This window comes from Sinocyclocheilus anshuiensis, unplaced genomic scaffold (genome assembly GCF_001515605.1).
Source record: "Sinocyclocheilus anshuiensis isolate Anshui unplaced genomic scaffold, SAMN03320099.WGS_v1.1 scaffold449, whole genome shotgun sequence".
NCBI lineage: Eukaryota > Metazoa > Chordata > Actinopteri > Cypriniformes > Cyprinidae > Sinocyclocheilus > Sinocyclocheilus anshuiensis.
Window position 1 is genome coordinate 396,880 of NW_015537950.1, and position 18,880 is coordinate 415,759.

Consider the following 18,880-nt stretch of genomic DNA (forward strand, 5'->3'; position numbering starts at 1 on the left):
AAATCCAAGACAGGCAGGTTATCAGGATCAGGCAAAACTAGATGTTACGAAACAGGACTAGAACTAGGAACTAGACTAAACTCAGACAGGATACTGGCTCCGTAAAGTGCTACCACTAGGAGAGTGATAAATGCAGACAATACTCGGCGATTAGAGAAGGATTTGAGTGGTTGTTATATAGTGTGTGTGTGATTGGCTGCAGGTGAGTCCAATCAGTGCAATGGAGCATGGGAAATGTAGTCCAGGGTGACGTGCAACAGTTTGTGTGGTGTGAGAGTCAATGTAATCAGAAGGCGACCTCTGGTGGCGAGCAGACGGAAGACCACGGACCGGATTCGTGACATTAACGGGATGCCTAAGTTTACTTCACTATAGTACAATTAAATCCTTAAATACAAATATAATCATGACAAACTATATATCACTGGAAAGGTCTAAGACCCCTAAATAGAAATTTTACCATTTTATTTTGTTACAAATTATGTAGGAAAAGTAATAGATTAATTTATGACGAGTGCATTTTGTATTTTTAGTATTTTGTGATAGACGTAATATTGAGAGAGAAATTGATAGATTTGTGACAGAAATGCATACAAAAAAAATGTAAATGGAGTTTGGGTGGCACCCGGTGGCTGTTTTTGGTATAACGCCTAAACAAAATTGCATATGAACCTCTTTTTTTATATCAACTTCAAATTTGGAACACAACTTATATAGACATATGGCTTTAATTTTATAGCAACTTTGTATTTTTAACAATTTTTTTTAAATATTTATTTTATATAAAATATAAGAAAAATAGTAAAATACATTTTCTTTACAATAAATTTAAACTTTTATAACTTTTTAATACTTTAATTTTATTAAATGAGTTTACTTCTGTAATAATCTGCTAATTGTCTTCTTTAAAAAGAGGCCAACCTTATGTCTGTATTCAAAAGCGTTCATGAATTATAATAATTTAAGTTTGGATAGTGCACTTTCTCGTGAATTTTCAAAAATGTTAAGTACAGTGTTAAATACAGTGGTTCTGAGTGCAAGTCTTTGTCTTTGACACAGGTCCTTCCTCAGTCATCAGTAATGACGATGACTCTGCCAGTCCTCTTCATCATGTGTCCAACGGCTCTAACACACCCTCGTCCTCTGAAATGAACGCGGACGCCGTCATCATTGGCATGACCAAGATTCCCGTCATAGAGAACCCGCAGTACTTCCGCAGCACAGGCAGTCTGCTCAAATCTGATACATGTGAGTCTGTCTCTCTCCGTTTCTACATTTGTGTATTATGAAACTATATGTATCCTAATGACTACAAAAAGATTAAGAAATATCTATCTAGAACATGTTCCAGTAATATATATATATACAGTATATATATATATACGGTCAAATCTTTAGAATAATTAGATTTTTTTAATTAGGCAAAATGCCGAAAAAATATATTTTAAAACTGGGAGTGATATATTCAGACATTTATTTGACAGGTTTATTCATTTGTGAACACATCTGCATACACAAAGACACAGCATCTTAAATATTTATTTTATAGGCCTCTTCACTTGCCTCTCATTTTTCCATTCACTGTGTGCTTTCCTCCTCACTCTGGTTACTTATAATATAGGGTTATGGTGTACAGTGAGTTACTGTAGATCGATGCAGCCTCATCATCTAGCTCTTGCTAATGTAATCAGCTGACTGGCTAGTTTTTCTTCAAAAGCATTTCTTAATTACATTAAGGATAAATCTCTAAGAGCGCAGTGTCTGTTCAAAATCTTCTCTCTCTTTATCCTCCAGCACACTAAACGCCTGATTAATCTCGTCTTATCTCTGTACTGTCCTCACTCTCTTAAGGGACACCTGGGATGAGAAACATCTCTTTTCCACCATATCTGAAATAATCTCTAGTACACCTTTTATTAAATTATGTCCAGTGTCCGGAATTACACGTGTCTCGTGTATCTCATAAATGAAGCTCGCAGACATCCATTGTGTAGTAAAAACACTGGGGTGTCTATAGAACACAAAACAAGATATTTAGAAGAATGTTTCAGCTGTCCATACAATGAAAGTCAATGGGGTCCAAAAATTTTAACCACAAAAAAATGATCCTAAAAGTAATGTAAAAGTAACAATATCCAGCAGTTTAATCCAAGAGTTTGGAAGTGTTACGATCACTTTGTATCACATTTGAATCAAATATGGTGACGTCAATAATGTCAATGTTTGATGTCATTGAAGTGTCGCTATATGATGAGTCTCTACTTAACCAGCTGATTAGTTAAATCAGGTGTGTTTGATTAAGTAGACCAGTGGATCCCAGTCCTAGGTCTGGAGAACCTCTAGTACTGCACATTTTAGACCCTGTCCACACGAACATGGTTATTTTCAAAACCGCAGTATTTCTACGCAGTTAGGCCGTTTGTCCACACGCAAACACAGCACCAGGTCACTGAAACCAAACATTTTTGAAAACTCCTGCCAGGGTGAAGATTTTCAAAACCTCTGGTTGCAGTGTTATCATGTAGACATCGAAACCGGAGTTTTTGGCTTGTGACGTCGGAGCATGCACCGTTATCTCCGCCTACTGGAAACCTTTTCAGGCTTCTGATTGGCCAACATGGCTTTACGGTTGAGATTATATCGCCACCTGTTGGTTTGGCATGCTCTTGACAGTGCTTCATAGCATGCGTTTGCGTTTTCATGTGGACGGAGATTTTTTTTAAAACAGAAGAAGGAAAAACTCAGTTTATGAAAATACCCGTGTACGTGTGGACATGGCCTTAGATTTCTCCTTAAACAAACACACCCGATTCAACTCATCAGATCATTAGTAAAGACTTGTCCAAGACCTCAAATGTGTGTCAAATAAGAGAGACATCAAAAATGTGTGATGTTGAGGGTTCTCCAGGATTGGGATCCACTGAGGTGGACAACTCAGGTATATCTCCCATGCTTTAAAAGAGAAACCTCAAACCAGGATCTCCAACCCTGCACCTGAAGAGCTACAGTTCTGCAGACTTCAGTTCCAACCCTGCTTCAACACACCTGCCTGTAATTATCAAGCAACCCTGAACACCTTGATTAGCTGCTTCAGGTGTGCTTGATTGGAGCTGAAATTTGCAGGATGTTAGCCCTTGGGAGCTTAGTTGGTGACCCATGATCTAAACAATATCATTTTCCATTGGGTTCTCACAAGAACAGCCTACTCAATCCCTACATATCAGGCTTAAAACTTGTCACTCGTCTGAAATTGCTCAACTTACCATAACTAAAGCATTAACATCTGTCAGTGTCTGTACTTAGCTGTCCAGTTGCATAGCATCTCTTATTGCTGTAATCCTGACAATACCAATCCTACATACTCACCCTGTCTAGATTCCAAACAAAAGAGTCAGTTTCTTTGATTACTTATATTTAGTGTTGATTCATTCAGGTAGGTTTCAAAATTACACACTATTGAAGTGCTGGGCCTGAGTCCACCTTATCAAGTCAGAGTCGAGTCCTAGTCTTTAACTGATTGAGTTTGTGTGGCAGATGCTGTCTTTTTATCTTAAAGTGGTCATCAGATGCAAAATTCCCTTTTACATGATGTTTGTGTGCACAACCACCCTATAATGATAAAAATCCACCCAGTGCTTTTTTTTTTTAAATCCCCCAAAATAATAACGCCTTTCTCAGATCAAGCCATTCACAGATTCTGGTCTGATGTATGTCACACAGGCCAAGGCCCCTCCCATGACTATTGACGAAAAAAAAAGACTGTTGACGAACACTGGTGTTTTACCTTAGACCCGCCCTGAGTGAGCGGTTTTTGACGCCGCCATTGTTTCGACGCCGGAGCAGGCATAGACAAGAATGTCTCAAGTGATTTAAGTGTTCTGTTGTTGGATGTAATAATGAACATAGCAGTTGTCATTTACTCCCGACATCTGAGCTGCTGAAGACGCAGTGGATTATGTTTGTTTTTGAAGGGAGTGCGCATCTGCATCTGCATCTGTGTTTAAGACCTTCGTTCATCTTCGGAACACAAATTTAGATATTTTTGATGAAATCCAAGAGCTTTTTGACCCTCCATAGACAGCAACGCAACTGACACGTTCAAGGCCCAGAAACATAGTAAGGACATCAATAAAATAGTCCATGTGACATCAGTCATGAGACTTACATTACAGAAGATCCTTCAAGCTGTGGCTCGAACGGCTATTTTGTTCTGTACTCTGCCAGGCAGGTCATATGCAATTTGGATTACTCATGTATTTATGAAATAGCAAGTCCTCTGAACTGTCTTAAATCCATCTGGATTCACGTAAAATATTTTTTATGATTGTGGATTTACAAGAAAAGAGAAAACTCACGTTGATGGAATACATCCACATCACTCCGCAGAGTTTGTTAATGTCGTTTCGACAGAAGCACACCAGAGCAGTCCAGCGCCTGAGGCTGCTCATATCCCTGAGTTTCCTTTGCTGAGTCATATCATTGAGGCTGCTCTACTCTGTGAGATTCCTGCATTGGCCATGTACCTGAGGACCTTTTTCAAGTTTCCTGTTTGAAAAAATGTTCCTGATTCTCCTGTTACTGAGACCATTACTGAGTTTCATATTTTTTCAGGCATCTTAAGTTAAGTTCCTTATGTTTCCTCACTTCAACACCCTACTGAGTCTCCAGCCTTCAAAGTCGTCAAGACTTGGGTCTCCAGCCTGTGACACACAATTTCAAGCTCCACAGTCACGACCTAGATCAACCATGTTTGGCTTCAATCCCATTACACTATTTTGGGATTGAAGGTTACAGAGTTGAAGAGCAGTGCAAAATGACCTTAAAAGGATAGTTCATTCCACATTTTTGTCATTGTTTACCCACTTTCATGTTGTTCCAGATGTGTACGCTCTTATTTTAACTGTGTAACATAAAAGTAGAAATTAGAACCAAGTGCTCTCCAAAAAATGCTGGGTTAAAAACAATTTTGGCAACCCAATGATGAGACAAAAAGGGACGAACTCAGCACTGGGTTGTACTGACCCAGCTGCATTGGGTTAAATGTTTGACCCTGCACACTAGCTGTTTTTTTTTATTTATTTATTTTTTTATAAATTTTTGTTTAAAATATATTACACTTCTGGGTTCAGATAAAAAAAAAAGTTGGAAATTAAAGTCACTTTAACACACTCTACAGTAACAGCAAAGGAATTAAAATGTATTGATAAGCAAGAGCACCCAGAAATTAGCAGAAATATAGACATAAGTAAAAACAATGTGCACAAAAGTGCAGAGATGAATGGCAAATCAACAGTTATACAGCTCATACAGTTAAATTAAATTGCCTTTTAAACATTACATTGAACATTGTTGAAGAAAATTTTTACTTATGTTTAAGACCAAATGTTACCAGTTATTTCATTTATTTATTTTTTCTTACGTCAATGGAAAAACTATAAAAATCCTTTTTTACCCTCTCCTTTTAAATAATTTTAAATGTTTGACCCTGCACACTAGCTTTTTTTTTTAATTTATTTATTTTTTTATACATTTTTGTTTAAAATATATTACACTTCTGGGTTCAGATAAAAAAAAAGTTGGAAATTAAAGTCACTTTAACACACTCTACAGTAACAGCAAAGGAATTAAAATGTATTGATAAGCAAGAGCACCCAGAAATTAGCAGAAATATAGACATAAGTAAAAACAATGTGCACAAAAGTGCAGAGATGAATGGCAAATCAACAGTTATACAGCTCATACAGTTAAATTAAATTGCCTTTTAAACATTACATTGAACATTGTTGAAGAAAATTTTTACTTATGTTTAAGACCAAATGTTACCAGTTATTTCATTTATTTATTTTTTCTTACGTCAATGGAAAAACTATAAAAATCCTTTTTTACCCTCTCCTTTTAAATAATTTTTTGTCACTTTTCTCAAGTGCCATTACGGCTCACCACTCAAGTGATTCTGGTTTGAGAGAAAACACTCCAGTTTAAAAAGAACACGCTTCTCGATGCAGGCATTTTAAAAGTTCTCTCTCCTCTCAGCTTTGATTTCTTTTCTTATTTTCCACACATATTCCTGTCATGAGCGCCACGAACATGAATAGGCAAAGCAGTATCGGCACACTCGCAACCCACCACTATTGGGTTGGCGATTATGAATGATAATCAACCCAAATTGGGTCAAGTCAACAGCTTCTTTACCCAAAAGTCTCAACTCTTGCTTGGTTTGTTTTTTCGAGTGTAGTCAATTTTTTTGTTTGACAGCTGGTCCTATTGCACTACTCTGAGGAATTCAAACCAGCATGGGAGCCCTTTTGTGGACAGAGGTCTGAGGTTTACCTGTGCAACAGCTGGTCTCAGTCACACTCACTCCCATCCGGGACATGGCACCAATGCGGGTCACTGCACCAATGTAACTGGTCCTACTCACACTACTCCGAGCAGGATCAAAACCAATGTCAACCAGCATTGGAGGCAGGTTTGCTAACAAGTACTTTAAAGACCACATCGTCTAGTGTCAGTTCCTAGTGTGCCTCTTGAGGACAGGGGAGTGAGGTTTACCTGTGCAGCTCTTACTAACTGGCCTCGGTAACACTCACTCCCACCCGGGTCATGGCACCAATACAGGTCACGGCACCAGTCCAGGTCACAGCACCAATGTCTAACAAATTACTAATTAGAGTATCCTATTCAATATATGGCTCCAGAGAATGACCAATATATGACAAAATATGTTCTTTCTTGTGAATCATTTTCATAAGAATAACAGAAATGTGTAATTGTATTGCATTCACAACAGTTGTTCAGCACATTAAGAGGCACAACATTGTACTGAAGAGGGAACTTGGAGAAGGAGCGTTTGGGAAAGTGTTTCTGGCCGAATGCTACAACCTGTCCACAGACCAGGAGAAGATCTTAGTGGCTGTCAAGGTTGGCTGTTGAATTTAGTGTTGATGTTGGCATACTAAACTTTAGGTTGTCAGTATACTCAGTGTATTTGTACACATTTTGTGTTTTTAGACTTTGAAAGAGGCCAGTGAGAATGCCAGGAAGGACTTCCATCGTGAGGCCGAGTTGTTGACCAATCTGCAGCATGAACACATCGTCACATTCTACGGCATGTGTGTGGAGAGCGATCCCCTTATCATGGTGTTTGAGTACATGAAACACGGTGACCTCAACAAGTTCCTTAGGTACAATTGCCTGAACTTGTCTGTGTGTATGTTTGTATTGGAATCCAATAGTGCTTAGTCACATCTTTTCTATAATTGCTTTGTCCTTGTAAGTCAATAATTACACATAATTTTTCATATATAAAAATCTAATACAAAGGAAATCAGCCAGTCAAAGCATAGGAATTTCATTCCTGCTAGTTAAGCAAGTTTGAACTTGTAATTGGTAAACACATTCTCTCTGAAACTGATCTACCAGGGTGCTTATGGCCAGTCTCTTACTCGAAGATGAATGTTTGTGAATTGTGGTCTGGTTGAGGTCATTACTTTTTGTCTGTCCACCCGTAGGGCTCATGGTCCTGATGCAGTCCTGATGGCTGATGGACAGGTGCTGCAGCAGGCAGAGCTCACTCAGTCTCAGATGCTGCATATTGCGAAGCAGATCGCCGCAGGCATGGTGTATTTGGCTTCCCAGCACTTTGTTCACAGGGACCTGGCCACACGAAACTGCCTAGTCGGGGAGAATCTCCTGGTGAAGATCGGAGACTTTGGGATGTCCCGAGACGTCTACAGTACGGATTACTATCGGGTAAGATTTGCTTTCTAGTTTGACTGTGTTTTTGACCCCAAAATGTTTTGGGATACTTAAATTACACTTGAATTTATAGCATTACATAGAAAATTATATATAAAAAATATACATTTTATTACTTGGAAATTAATGCTGACTTCATAAGGACACCTAAAGGTGGTATTTAAGTCCTTTTCCCAGTATATGTATAAATCAATATGCTTCTCATGTTCTTTGCTATACACTGTCTACTGATCACTGAATACCAGCTATTCGAACACCTTGACCCTACTAGCTCTCTTCCTGTATGATGTCAGCAGAATTTCACTCTGTGTGTGTGTATGTGTGTGTGTGTGTGTAGATTACTATCGGGTAAGTTTTGCTTTCTAGTTTGACTGTGTTTTTGACCCCAAAATGTTTTTGGATTCTTAAATTACACTTGATAAATATAAATTCAAATTCCATTTATTTTTACATTATTATGTTATTGTTTAACTATTTTTTAGCAGCCATTACTCATATCACTCCAGTCATTCTTCAGAAATGAATGTAAAATGTGGGTATATATATATATATATATATATATATATATACAGTATATATGCCAGATTATATCAGTATTAGGAAGCCTTTCGCTGCCCACAGATTCAGATTTATTAATCTATTCTGTTACAGTTTCATTAGTCGGAAATTAATGCTGACTTCACAAGGACACTTAAAGGCGGTATTCAAGTCCTTTTCCCAGTATATGTATAAATCAATATGCTTCTCATGTTCTTTGCTAGACACTGTCTACTGATAACTAAATACCAGCTATTCGAACACCTTGACACTACCGGTTTTCCCTTCAGTAAGTCTCTCCCAGATTAGGAGTCAGGGAGGAAAGTGGCGTGGGAACAGGAAAGAGGGGTTACTATGGCAACAGCAAAGAAAAAGAATAGAGCGCTTGCGCTGTCAGACAGAAACTGAAAAAGTCATTAAAGATCTCTCATTAGTATTCACCCCCATATTCAGCATGAAGGCCTACCGAGAAGGAGAGGGGCCTAAGTTAGGGATAAAAAGTAAAAACAAACCGAAAGATACAGAAATATAATGGCTAGAGAGAATAAAATCATAAACCAAACCATGCACTTTGGAATATAAAGCATTTGAAGAGAGACTGACAACTTAATTTATTCTTTGATGGCATGATGTTCTTTTATTGTGTTTCATTCATGCATTCAGCATGAATCATCTATCCAGTCACTGAATATGGGTTGAATGATGTTTATAAATGCAGAGATGTGCGATTATATAACTCTCTTAACCAAAGTTCATTTGAGTTCATTTATCTCTGAATACTGATGACTATCATGACACATCTCCATTATATGAGCCTCCATTGAGATTCAAATGCAGGTCAGTGGATTTGTGTGTGTGTGCCTGCGTGCGTGCGTGTGTGTGTGTGTGTGTGTGTGTGTGTGCTGTGTGTACGCCATTGATTAGGCCTATAGAACATCAGTATTCTTTGATGGCATGATGTTCTTTTATTGTGTTTCATTCATGCATTCAGCATGAATCATCTATCCAGTGACTGAATATGGGTTGAATGATGTTTATAAATGCAGAGATGTGCGATTAGATAACTCTCTTAACCAAAGTTCATTTGAGTTCATTTATCTCTGAATACTGATGAATATCATGACACATCTCCATTATATGAGCCTCCATTGAGATTCAAATGCAGGTCAGTGGATTTGTGTGTGTGTGCCTGCGTGCGTGCGTGTGTGTGTGTGTGTGTGTGTGTGTGTGTGTGTTGTACGCCATTGATTAGGCCTATAGAACATCAGTTTCCATAGAAACAGCTGGTCAGGCAGAGGCTGATGGGTGGAGTTCTGTTGTGAAAGCATGTTGTATAACCACAGAACTTCTTATGAAGCCACATTAGTGCATTATAACCCATATTCAGTAAACATAGTTGATGATCCTCATAAAGTCTTTTCCACCTATGTCGTCCTTCTTTGTCTGCATATACTGTAATATGGTCACACTTTAGTTTGGGGACCAATTCTCACTATTAACTCTATTAACTACGACTTTTACTTTAATAAAGTCCAAATTTGCTGCTTATTATAATAGTTAGTAAGGTAGTTGTTAAGTTTAGAAATGGGGTAGGATTCAGGGATCTAAAATATGGTCATGCAGAATAAGGCATTATTATGCAGAGCTGGGTAGATTACTTACAAATACTGATTCCAAATTACATGACAAAAATTGTAGTTAATAACGTAATCCATTACATTACACATTTCAGGTAATATAATAAGACTACTTTTTGATTAGTTTTAGATTACTTTTAAAAGATGGAAAAAGAGGAATTAGGGAGAATTCAAAAAAAAAGTTATAAATATTGTGTTGATAATATGTAATCGTGAAATCAATAAAAGAGTAACTGTAGTCTGAATACGAGTATTTTAAAATGTAATTTTATCTAATTTCAAATACTTCGTTTTTGGAATCTCATTATGTAATCCAGATTACATATAATCAGTTACTACCCAGCTCTGTTAATATGTGCTTTATAAGTACTAATAAACATCCAATATGCTAGTAATATGTATGCGAATAAGCAACTAGTTAATAGTGAGAATTGGTCCTAAAGTGTTACCAATTCTTTGAGACTCGATATGTTGATCTTTTAATTTTAGCATGAAATCAGAATTAACCTGGTTTGCTTTCTTAATACACATTCTTGGTCATATTGTGCACCATTTATCACTACACATTATTCCATTATTTAAGGAAAAACATGTATTTCTAATCTTTCATCCAAATGTTAACTTGCTCCAATCTTCTTGTTCAATCAGTTCAGCTTTTCATGTTGACTTTAGTAAAGTGTTATATGATGATAATCATTCAGCTCTATTCTCCTGTACTTAATAATGTACATACATACATACTCTTTAAAAGGCTGTTAAAACCAAACCTACAGCCTTGAACTGGCCTGCAACAATATCCGGCTTTGCCAGTAATTGTCCACCTAAAACCAGTTAAGAGAAATTTAAATTGGTGCAAACTGGTCTGAGCTTTTTAGCAGGATGTTGTTGTGTGGATGAGCGTGTGTGTGTGTGTGTGTGTGTTCGATTGCAGGGGAAAAAGGTTTCTAATAGCACTTGTGCGATAGACCATTTTTTTAAGTGACCCTTCCAGTCTGTAGCTCCACTATGGGACCAGTGAAAAGCCTAAAAGCTTTTGACCTTAATATTTGATGAGTCCAGTATGTTAAACCCAATTAATCTGAGACTAATCCACATGCTGGACCACAATCTCATAATTAATATTTCAGAGGCAGCGCATTATGGAGAAAGCTAATAAATGAAATGATTGGTTTTGGGGTTGAGCTCCAGGCCAGAACAACTCCCCAAGCTTACAGCATCAAAATCCTGAGAGGCGCAACTTACGGCACCATCTGAGGTCCTGAACTGGAAATACTGTCAGCATTTGCCTGAGAGCTTTTTGGACTGAACAATGCTCCAATTGCAACAAACTGTTGACTGTCTACTCTTGCTCTAAAAGTCTGTATGGATCTTATCCCTTAGCACCTGTCAGATGCAGGGAGTTTTGTTAGAGTAGCTTGGTTTTATGTGTCTTCTGTTTTGTCGATTTCAGCACACCTGGACATCTTAATGTCAAACCGCAGTTTAACATATACAATATTCAGTGCCATTTGTTTTTATAATTAATTACATTGTTTGGCCATTTATTGATTCGACAGATTCAAACTCACGTCACCTTCATCAGCATCATAACTTAATATGTTGGATGACTCAATGTGCACTTACTGTTTTACATGTATAGGTTGGAGGTCATACCATGCTGCCAATCCGCTGGATGCCACCAGAAAGTATCATGTACAGGAAGTTCACAACGGAGAGTGATGTCTGGAGTTTAGGAGTGGTGCTGTGGGAGATCTTTACCTATGGGAAACAGCCCTGGTATCAGCTGTCAAATAATGAGGTACTGACACATAATAACATCTTCACACCAACACAGCCTTTTTTGGGAGGAAGCCACCTCTGCATCACATTTATTTATTTTTTTAATTCATGAGCCAATAAGTTTGATCCGACTACTAAATTTGATTCATTCTGCAGAGTTCAGCTCCAACACTAATCAAACTGGGGCCAGTTGCATAAACACAGCCACTATGGAAAGACTGTGTCTTAAGAAGTCATTCGACCAGCTAGCAGTTAGCCAAGGGGTAATCAGTCTTACTTTTCAGATTCAGATTAGACCAATATACATTTCTGTAACTGAAATTAAAGTTATGACCAGTCTTGAAGAAAGCGAAAAGACTAACTTTTTAAGACTAGTCTAAGCAGTTTATGCAACTGGCCCCTGAACCAGCTAATCAATGTCTCCAGGATCACTTGAAAATCGCAGGCAGGTCTGTTGGAGCAGGTTGGAACTGAAGTCTGCAGAAAGGTAGACTTCCAGGAAAAAGGTTGTCTACCCCTGCCCTAGGGACTAACCAGAACACCCAAACAAACAACTTGAACACATTAGCAACCATACAGAACACCAGAGCAACCACACAGAATACATTAACAACTAACTAGGAGACCCCTGAGCAAGGCTTCCCAACCCTGTTCCTAAAGTACAACAGTACACGATTTTGAACTCTTCCTAAAGGCTGGTGTCCACAGAATAGCATAGGATTCATAGATAATTGGCTAAGCTCTTGGGATAGACCTAACCCGCTAAAGAGAGACATCCATCCCTCCAGGAAGGGTGCTACTTGTCTTTCTAGAAAACTGGCGTATTGTCTTTGTAGAGTTAGTGTTTGGCTAACTGGGGCCCACATCAGGAAGCAGACAGACTGCCTTGAGTTGCCACATAGCTCATATAAATGACAATATTATCCTATAAATGTGCCCCTAGGAACAGGGTTAAGAAGCCATGCCCTCTAGACCATCCGGAACACCCTACACTCTCAAAAATATAGGTACAAAAACTGTCACTGTGTGGTATCTTTTTAAAAGGTACATATTTTTGTACCTAAAGGGTTGGTACTTTAAATGCACATATTGCACACCTAAAGTGTACATATTAGTACCTAAAGGGTACAAAACTGTACCCCAGTTTTACCAATACTACCCCAGTGATAGCTTTTTTTTCTGAGAATGTAGCAACCACATAGAACACATTAGCAACCATCAAGAAGATGCCAGAAACCACCCAGAACGCCCTATGACAGGGGTGACCAGACATACTTCTGGAGGACCACTATCCTGGAGTTTAGCTCCAACTCCAGTTAAACACATCTGAACCAGCTATTGGAGGTCCACGGAATTACTAGACACTTCCGGGCAGATGTATTGGAGCAAGTTGGAGCTAAACTCTATAGGACTCTACACCTCTGCTCTGGGACCACAACACCATAACAACCAGAAGAACCTTAGAAGCCACTTAGAACACCTAAGCAACCACTTAACAAGTCCTACATCCATTCAAATCTCAGATTTCTCATCAAATACTGATGAGAATTACAAATACAAATCCTGATCCTGGATTTCAGTTCCATCCAGCTCCAACTCCCTTGTCTGGAAGTTGCTAGTAAATCTGATGACCTTAATTAGCTGGTTCAGGTGTTTTTGATTTGGGATGAAGCTAAACTCTGCAAGACAGTGGCACTGCAGGAACTATATACACTATAAAACTTCAAACTGCTTGAACTTTGTCACACTTTGCCTCTTGGTTTGTCTTTATAAACAATCCTTTTCTACTTTTATAGCAGTTTGCCTCACACATTTCTGGACATTTATTTTGTTTGACCTTTCACTTCTTACTCTTTTGTAGGTGATTGAGTGTATCACCCAAGGTCGTGTCCTGCAGCGACCCCGGACCTGTCTAAAGGAGGTGTATGACTTGATGCTGGGATGCTGGCTGAGAGAACCACACACCCGACTCAACATTAAAGAGATCCATAACCTGCTCCTCAACCTGGCCAAGGCATCACCGGTGTATCTGGACATCCTGGGATAAGAGAGCTCGTGCCACGTGTGGGACTGCGAGTGGATTCCTGAAACTGCCCCTTCCTCTATCCCACCCAAAATCTCTTTCTTCTACAGCTTTAACATCTCCTTCCTTGTCCACCTCCTCGTCAACTGCACCTCTTCCAAATATTAAATGTAAATGGGATCTTGTCCATGTACAATGACTACGAATGATGTATTTCTGAACAAAAATGGATTGAATGGAAAGAGCCACATTGAAGTGACTATAGTTTAAGTTACCAAGAACCAAAATTTCAACCATCTTCAACATCTGGAGCAAGTTCACACCTGTAAATTCCAGTTTGGGAAAAAGGCATTCTGGACTTGAGGAAGGGCGTCCCTCTTAACAACAAAGAGGAAACAGCAGCTCCATAAACAATGACCATTTACAAATAAACAACTTTTCTGCCCATCAGATGGATTTGGTCCTGTTGGCTCCCACCTGTTTCATTCTAAATCCGGTACAAAGCACAGAACCTGAAATTAGCATGGTGATCAACAGTGAGAAACTGCGACTATATCTATACGTATTCATGCGTGTTTATAGAACTGGACGTTATTAATGTAGTTTCACGGTTGAGCGACTCTAATTAAAAGCTTCTGGATGCTAACAGGATGTTGTTGCTGCCGAACTCATCTGAAATGGAGAAGTAACTCACTAAAATGTGTCTGGATCATAGGCGTTATTTATAGTGGGACACATGCCCACCACTTTTGCCATGGCTAATTTTGTTCCTCCATTTCCACCAATTTTGTCCCACCACTTTATGAAATGGCTTGCAGCAGCGTCATGACAAGTGCAGTGGACTCCAATTGTCAAGCAAGGGTTTGCGATCTGGTGATTGAATTAGTTATGATGTATGATTTTTGGACATTTCTACACATAATGTCACATTTGACTTTTGACTTGAGCAGATACTCTACTACTGACCCGATTTCCATATCAATGCTTCATTTTTATAAGAACATATTCAATTATTTATGCATAACCTTATTAATATTCATAAGCTAAGCCTTCACCATTTTGTGACGTCACAACCACGTCTGTTTTCCACGTCTGTTTTCTGCACCTGTGTCCACCACAGAATCGACACCTATAGCCTCCAGGTTGTTGACGCCGTTCGCTATTGAGGGCTAGATGGAATCATTTGAGACGATGCTGTGCCTCAGTACCATCAGCTTGCATTTCTTACAGGAGCTTAATTACGCAGAGTGGCCGATTATGATGGTGCAGGCTAAATTATGACTTTTCTTTCTCTCTTTCTCGTTTGCCATGTTTTACTACTGAGTGGACGCACTAATGTAGTACTCAAGCTTCGGGTTGTACAACTGCTATAGTGTAATATATATTTCATTACAAGACAAATGTCTCCTATTAGCAGCAACTCCCTCTAGACTCATATGCGCTATCAGTGGGGAAAAGAGGAGAGACGGGAGGGGACAGGATGGAGAGAATGAGACGAGGGGAGGAAAATAATGTTAAACAGAGATAAACACGAGTCACCTCACTAAAACCCACATTTCTTCTTCCTTTTATCGTACATAAATGATTATATCTATTTATCACTATAGAGATCCTATCCCAGCATCCTTTTTGTTTGCGTTCATTATTGCACCGTCAGTCCCTTCTCCCATGGGAGACTTTGCACACTAGACTCAATGCCGTGAATTTGACAACAAACATCTTCCAATCAATTCCGTTTTTTAAGCGTAAAGTCCCAAAAATAATTTAAGTTTGGAGTTAATTAATTAATTGATTTCTTTATTTTTCGGAATAAGAATTGTAATCTTTAAGATTGGTAACTTATAATTTAATATTTTATTTATTTTGTACTTAATGTGAAGCATTTTTGTTTTTGACTTTTGCCTGTAAATGATTTTATTAAAAAATTATTATTCTTAATGTTATATTTTTTCATACTTGGTTGGGAGGGAATATAGAGGTGGTTTCTGGGTTGATGGAATGGGGAAAAAAAAAGACAGAAAGATTACATATTTTGGATGAACAATGAGAAAACTCCAGGTTAGATGTTCAGGTTACATTCACAAAAAAGTAGCCTAATTCTGAATTGTGGCCATTTTTCATGATCATTAAGAAAATTTTCTCTACAAATTCTCTTTGACAATGTATTTTCCTTTTTTTGTGCAATTTCCATTATTCTCAATGGTAATTCTCATTACTGTAATACAGTCATTTTTACTGTAGAACAACGTTTTTTTATTTAAATTTGCATAATTTAATTTGCACAATATTTTACCATTTGAATGTCATTACTTTTTTTGCCATTACAGGGATAGCTAGGATTTTAGTTATGTTGTATATATGGCAGTGGGGTAAAATGTGTTTAATTGTCATGAAAATAATGCAAAAATGCAATTCCTTTGTTTTTCAATGTTTTCATCATGAAACAGAGGGAAAATGTTGTTTGAGATACAAATATGAGTTTCAGTGTTTCAGATTAGTCTTGCCTTACACAAAAATCTCTGATTGTCCTGCAACAGAACAATAAACTGTCACTGCATATCAAACACCTTCCTCTACATGTATACAAAACTTCTGCTGTTTCAGAATGTCTATAAGCTAAACTACCTTAAACAAGTATTAAAGTCAACGTGAAAGTAAAACTGACCTTAGACTTTCCTGTTTTGTGAACATTATTACACACATACAAGTCATTGTGTAACTCTGTTGACTTTATGTTGACTTTAAGTCCAAAATTGGGATACTTCCTCCCTTTTCTTAATACTTTTAAACATAGGCCTATTGACACCTGGAAAGAAGATTTCTGCAGAGTATCAAGTGTGATCATTTCATTTATGGAATTATGTTATACGTTCAGCTACAAAAGTACAATCAGATGTCCTCGTCTGTATGAGATATATGGACCAGTCAAGTTGTCCGCCATTGTATTTAATAAAAGTGTAATGTCTTACCTCATAATGAGTGTGTGTGTGTGGAGTGTGTTATTGTGACAGTGAGTTATGCGTATAGATTCATGTTTATAGGTTGGTCAATAGAGGTTCATACAGAGTGCTTTGACAACATGGGCCGAACGTATTGACCTACAGGCACTAAAATGCTTTATTGACAGCCATGTTTTTTATGTCTTATTGGCTGCCAGCCTGAACATTACTTCATACAGTAACATGATGGAGACCAGAGCAAGTTAAAAACAATTTATGATGAAATGGCACGATATATAAAGTTTATGTAGCATTAGTGTTGCTGTAGTATCTGAAGCTTCAAGAGAATAAAACAAGAACTTGTTCCAATTCCCATTTCACTGACGTAGGCAGAGGGAGAAAGAAAGGGGGGACTGATCAATCAGCGGATCGATGGCTTGTTTTGACATTGTACATTAAGACCTAACTAATTGCCAGAGGGCTGAATGCTTTTAAAAACACATCCATGGCGCTCAATGCAATCACTTGGATTTTTCAAAGCGTACAGCAGAATTCCCGAAGGACTGAGTGTGTGTGAGTGTGCAAACAACCGCAGCTCTAAACAAACAAAGATCCTCTGATCTCATCGTTTCAAACCAGTTCTTGCAGTTTTATATACATAATGTTTGTAGACTTATAATTCTAATAGTAGTATTGAGCTATAGCATGTCAATTGCCATGCAATATTTGTGTTACAAACAGGAATGAGACCTCAAATAGTGTGATCACCTAATATTTTGTAACACCTCTCCTCAACAAACCAGTCTAATATTCTGGCCCATAATACATTGACGTACAATAAAAACATTGAATAAATGTACTATGATGGAGGGATCCAAGCCATATGTAGAGACCACAGTTGTGAGTAAACCATTTAAAGAGATAGTCCACCCAAAAATGAAAATTCAGTCATGATTTACTTTCCTCATGTTGTTCCAAACCTGTATGATTTTGCTTCTTCTGTGGAACACAAAAGAACATTGTTTTTCTTCTCTCTCCCTACAATGAAAGTCAGTGGGATCCAATGTTGTTTCGGACTCCATTTTATAGACAAAAGCAGTTCAAACATTCTTCAAAATTTTTTTTTTTTTTTCTGTTTGGATGAACTATCCCTTTAACAATACTCTAAAAAACACCCAGAAGCAGTCGTTATTGTTAACTATTAAAAATAATTTTAATTAATTGAAATAAAGCTAAAAAAAAAATTACTATAAATATTAGATATATATTAGAATGTTGCTTTTGCAACTAACGGAAATAAGCTAAAGTACTAAATTTAGTCAAACTGAAATTAAAATAAATAGAAATATTTATTCTATTATTTAATAATAGTGTTTGATTAGAGTTGGAGCTAAACTTTGCAGGACAGTCGATCGCCAGGAGCAGGGTTGGGCACCCCTGTTATATATCATGTCATATATATCATATATAACACTGAACAGTACCCATAACTTTTAACACAGCATAATTACCCAAGTTTTGTAAGGCTGAGGAAAAAAAAGAAGGTTTCATTCAAATTTAAAGAGAGGGCCACCTCTTTATGACAGGCCCCTCCTCTTCATTCTAAATGGATAGTTTCCACCTTGCATCCTCAGAGATATTCACTTTTAAATGCCACTCCAATACATTATGTGATGGACAACTGTGAGGTTTTGTGGTCTGTTTAAATAGTAAACACAGATCCATCCTGATGTCAGGGCTTTTTTTCTGGGAAAGTAGGGAAGATCATTTGGGATATTAGCATGTGCTGTCTATTCATCAGATTGACCATATTAGCAGCTGCTTAGTGTCAACGTGTAGAGAGAAAACAGTTGCTGACAGCAGGCTTTGGGTGCTCTGGGTCAATGTGTTTTACCACAGTAGTACATCTGTGCTGTGGTACTGTACCATTCTGTCTTTAACTATCAAAGCCGATAGAGCGAGCTTGATTTAAGTTTTATCTTCCAATAGTTTACCTTACTTAGATTTAATTAGTTATCTTTACTTAGTTGTTATACTTACTAGGTTTTACTATTCACCCATTTCCTCCATGTCTGCAGTTATCTTTCACTAGTTGCATTCACTCATCAAGTCATCTTGAATGTTGAATTTTCAATACTGCTGAAATATTTGAGAGAACATCACATAAGCTAACTTCATAAATTGATGTTGATTTTCCTAAAATGTGT

The 18,880-nt window shown here is 37.7% G+C and overlaps 1 protein-coding gene across 1 annotated transcript in view; it reads left to right on the forward strand.

Annotated features, from left to right (window-relative positions):
- LOC107664539 (BDNF/NT-3 growth factors receptor) overlaps positions 1-15,635 on the forward strand; it is a 52,828-nt gene extending 37,193 nt beyond the window's left edge. The window contains exons 13-18 of the mRNA XM_016455130.1: positions 1,060-1,248; positions 6,791-6,921; positions 7,012-7,184; positions 7,512-7,752; positions 11,572-11,730; positions 13,573-15,635. Coding sequence (XP_016310616.1) covers positions 1,060-1,248; positions 6,791-6,921; positions 7,012-7,184; positions 7,512-7,752; positions 11,572-11,730; positions 13,573-13,758 — 1,079 coding nt within the window. The 3' untranslated portion in view covers positions 13,759-15,635. The remainder of the gene's footprint in view (positions 1-1,059; positions 1,249-6,790; positions 6,922-7,011; positions 7,185-7,511; positions 7,753-11,571; positions 11,731-13,572) is intronic.
- Positions 15,636-18,880: the final 3,245 nt, after the last annotated feature.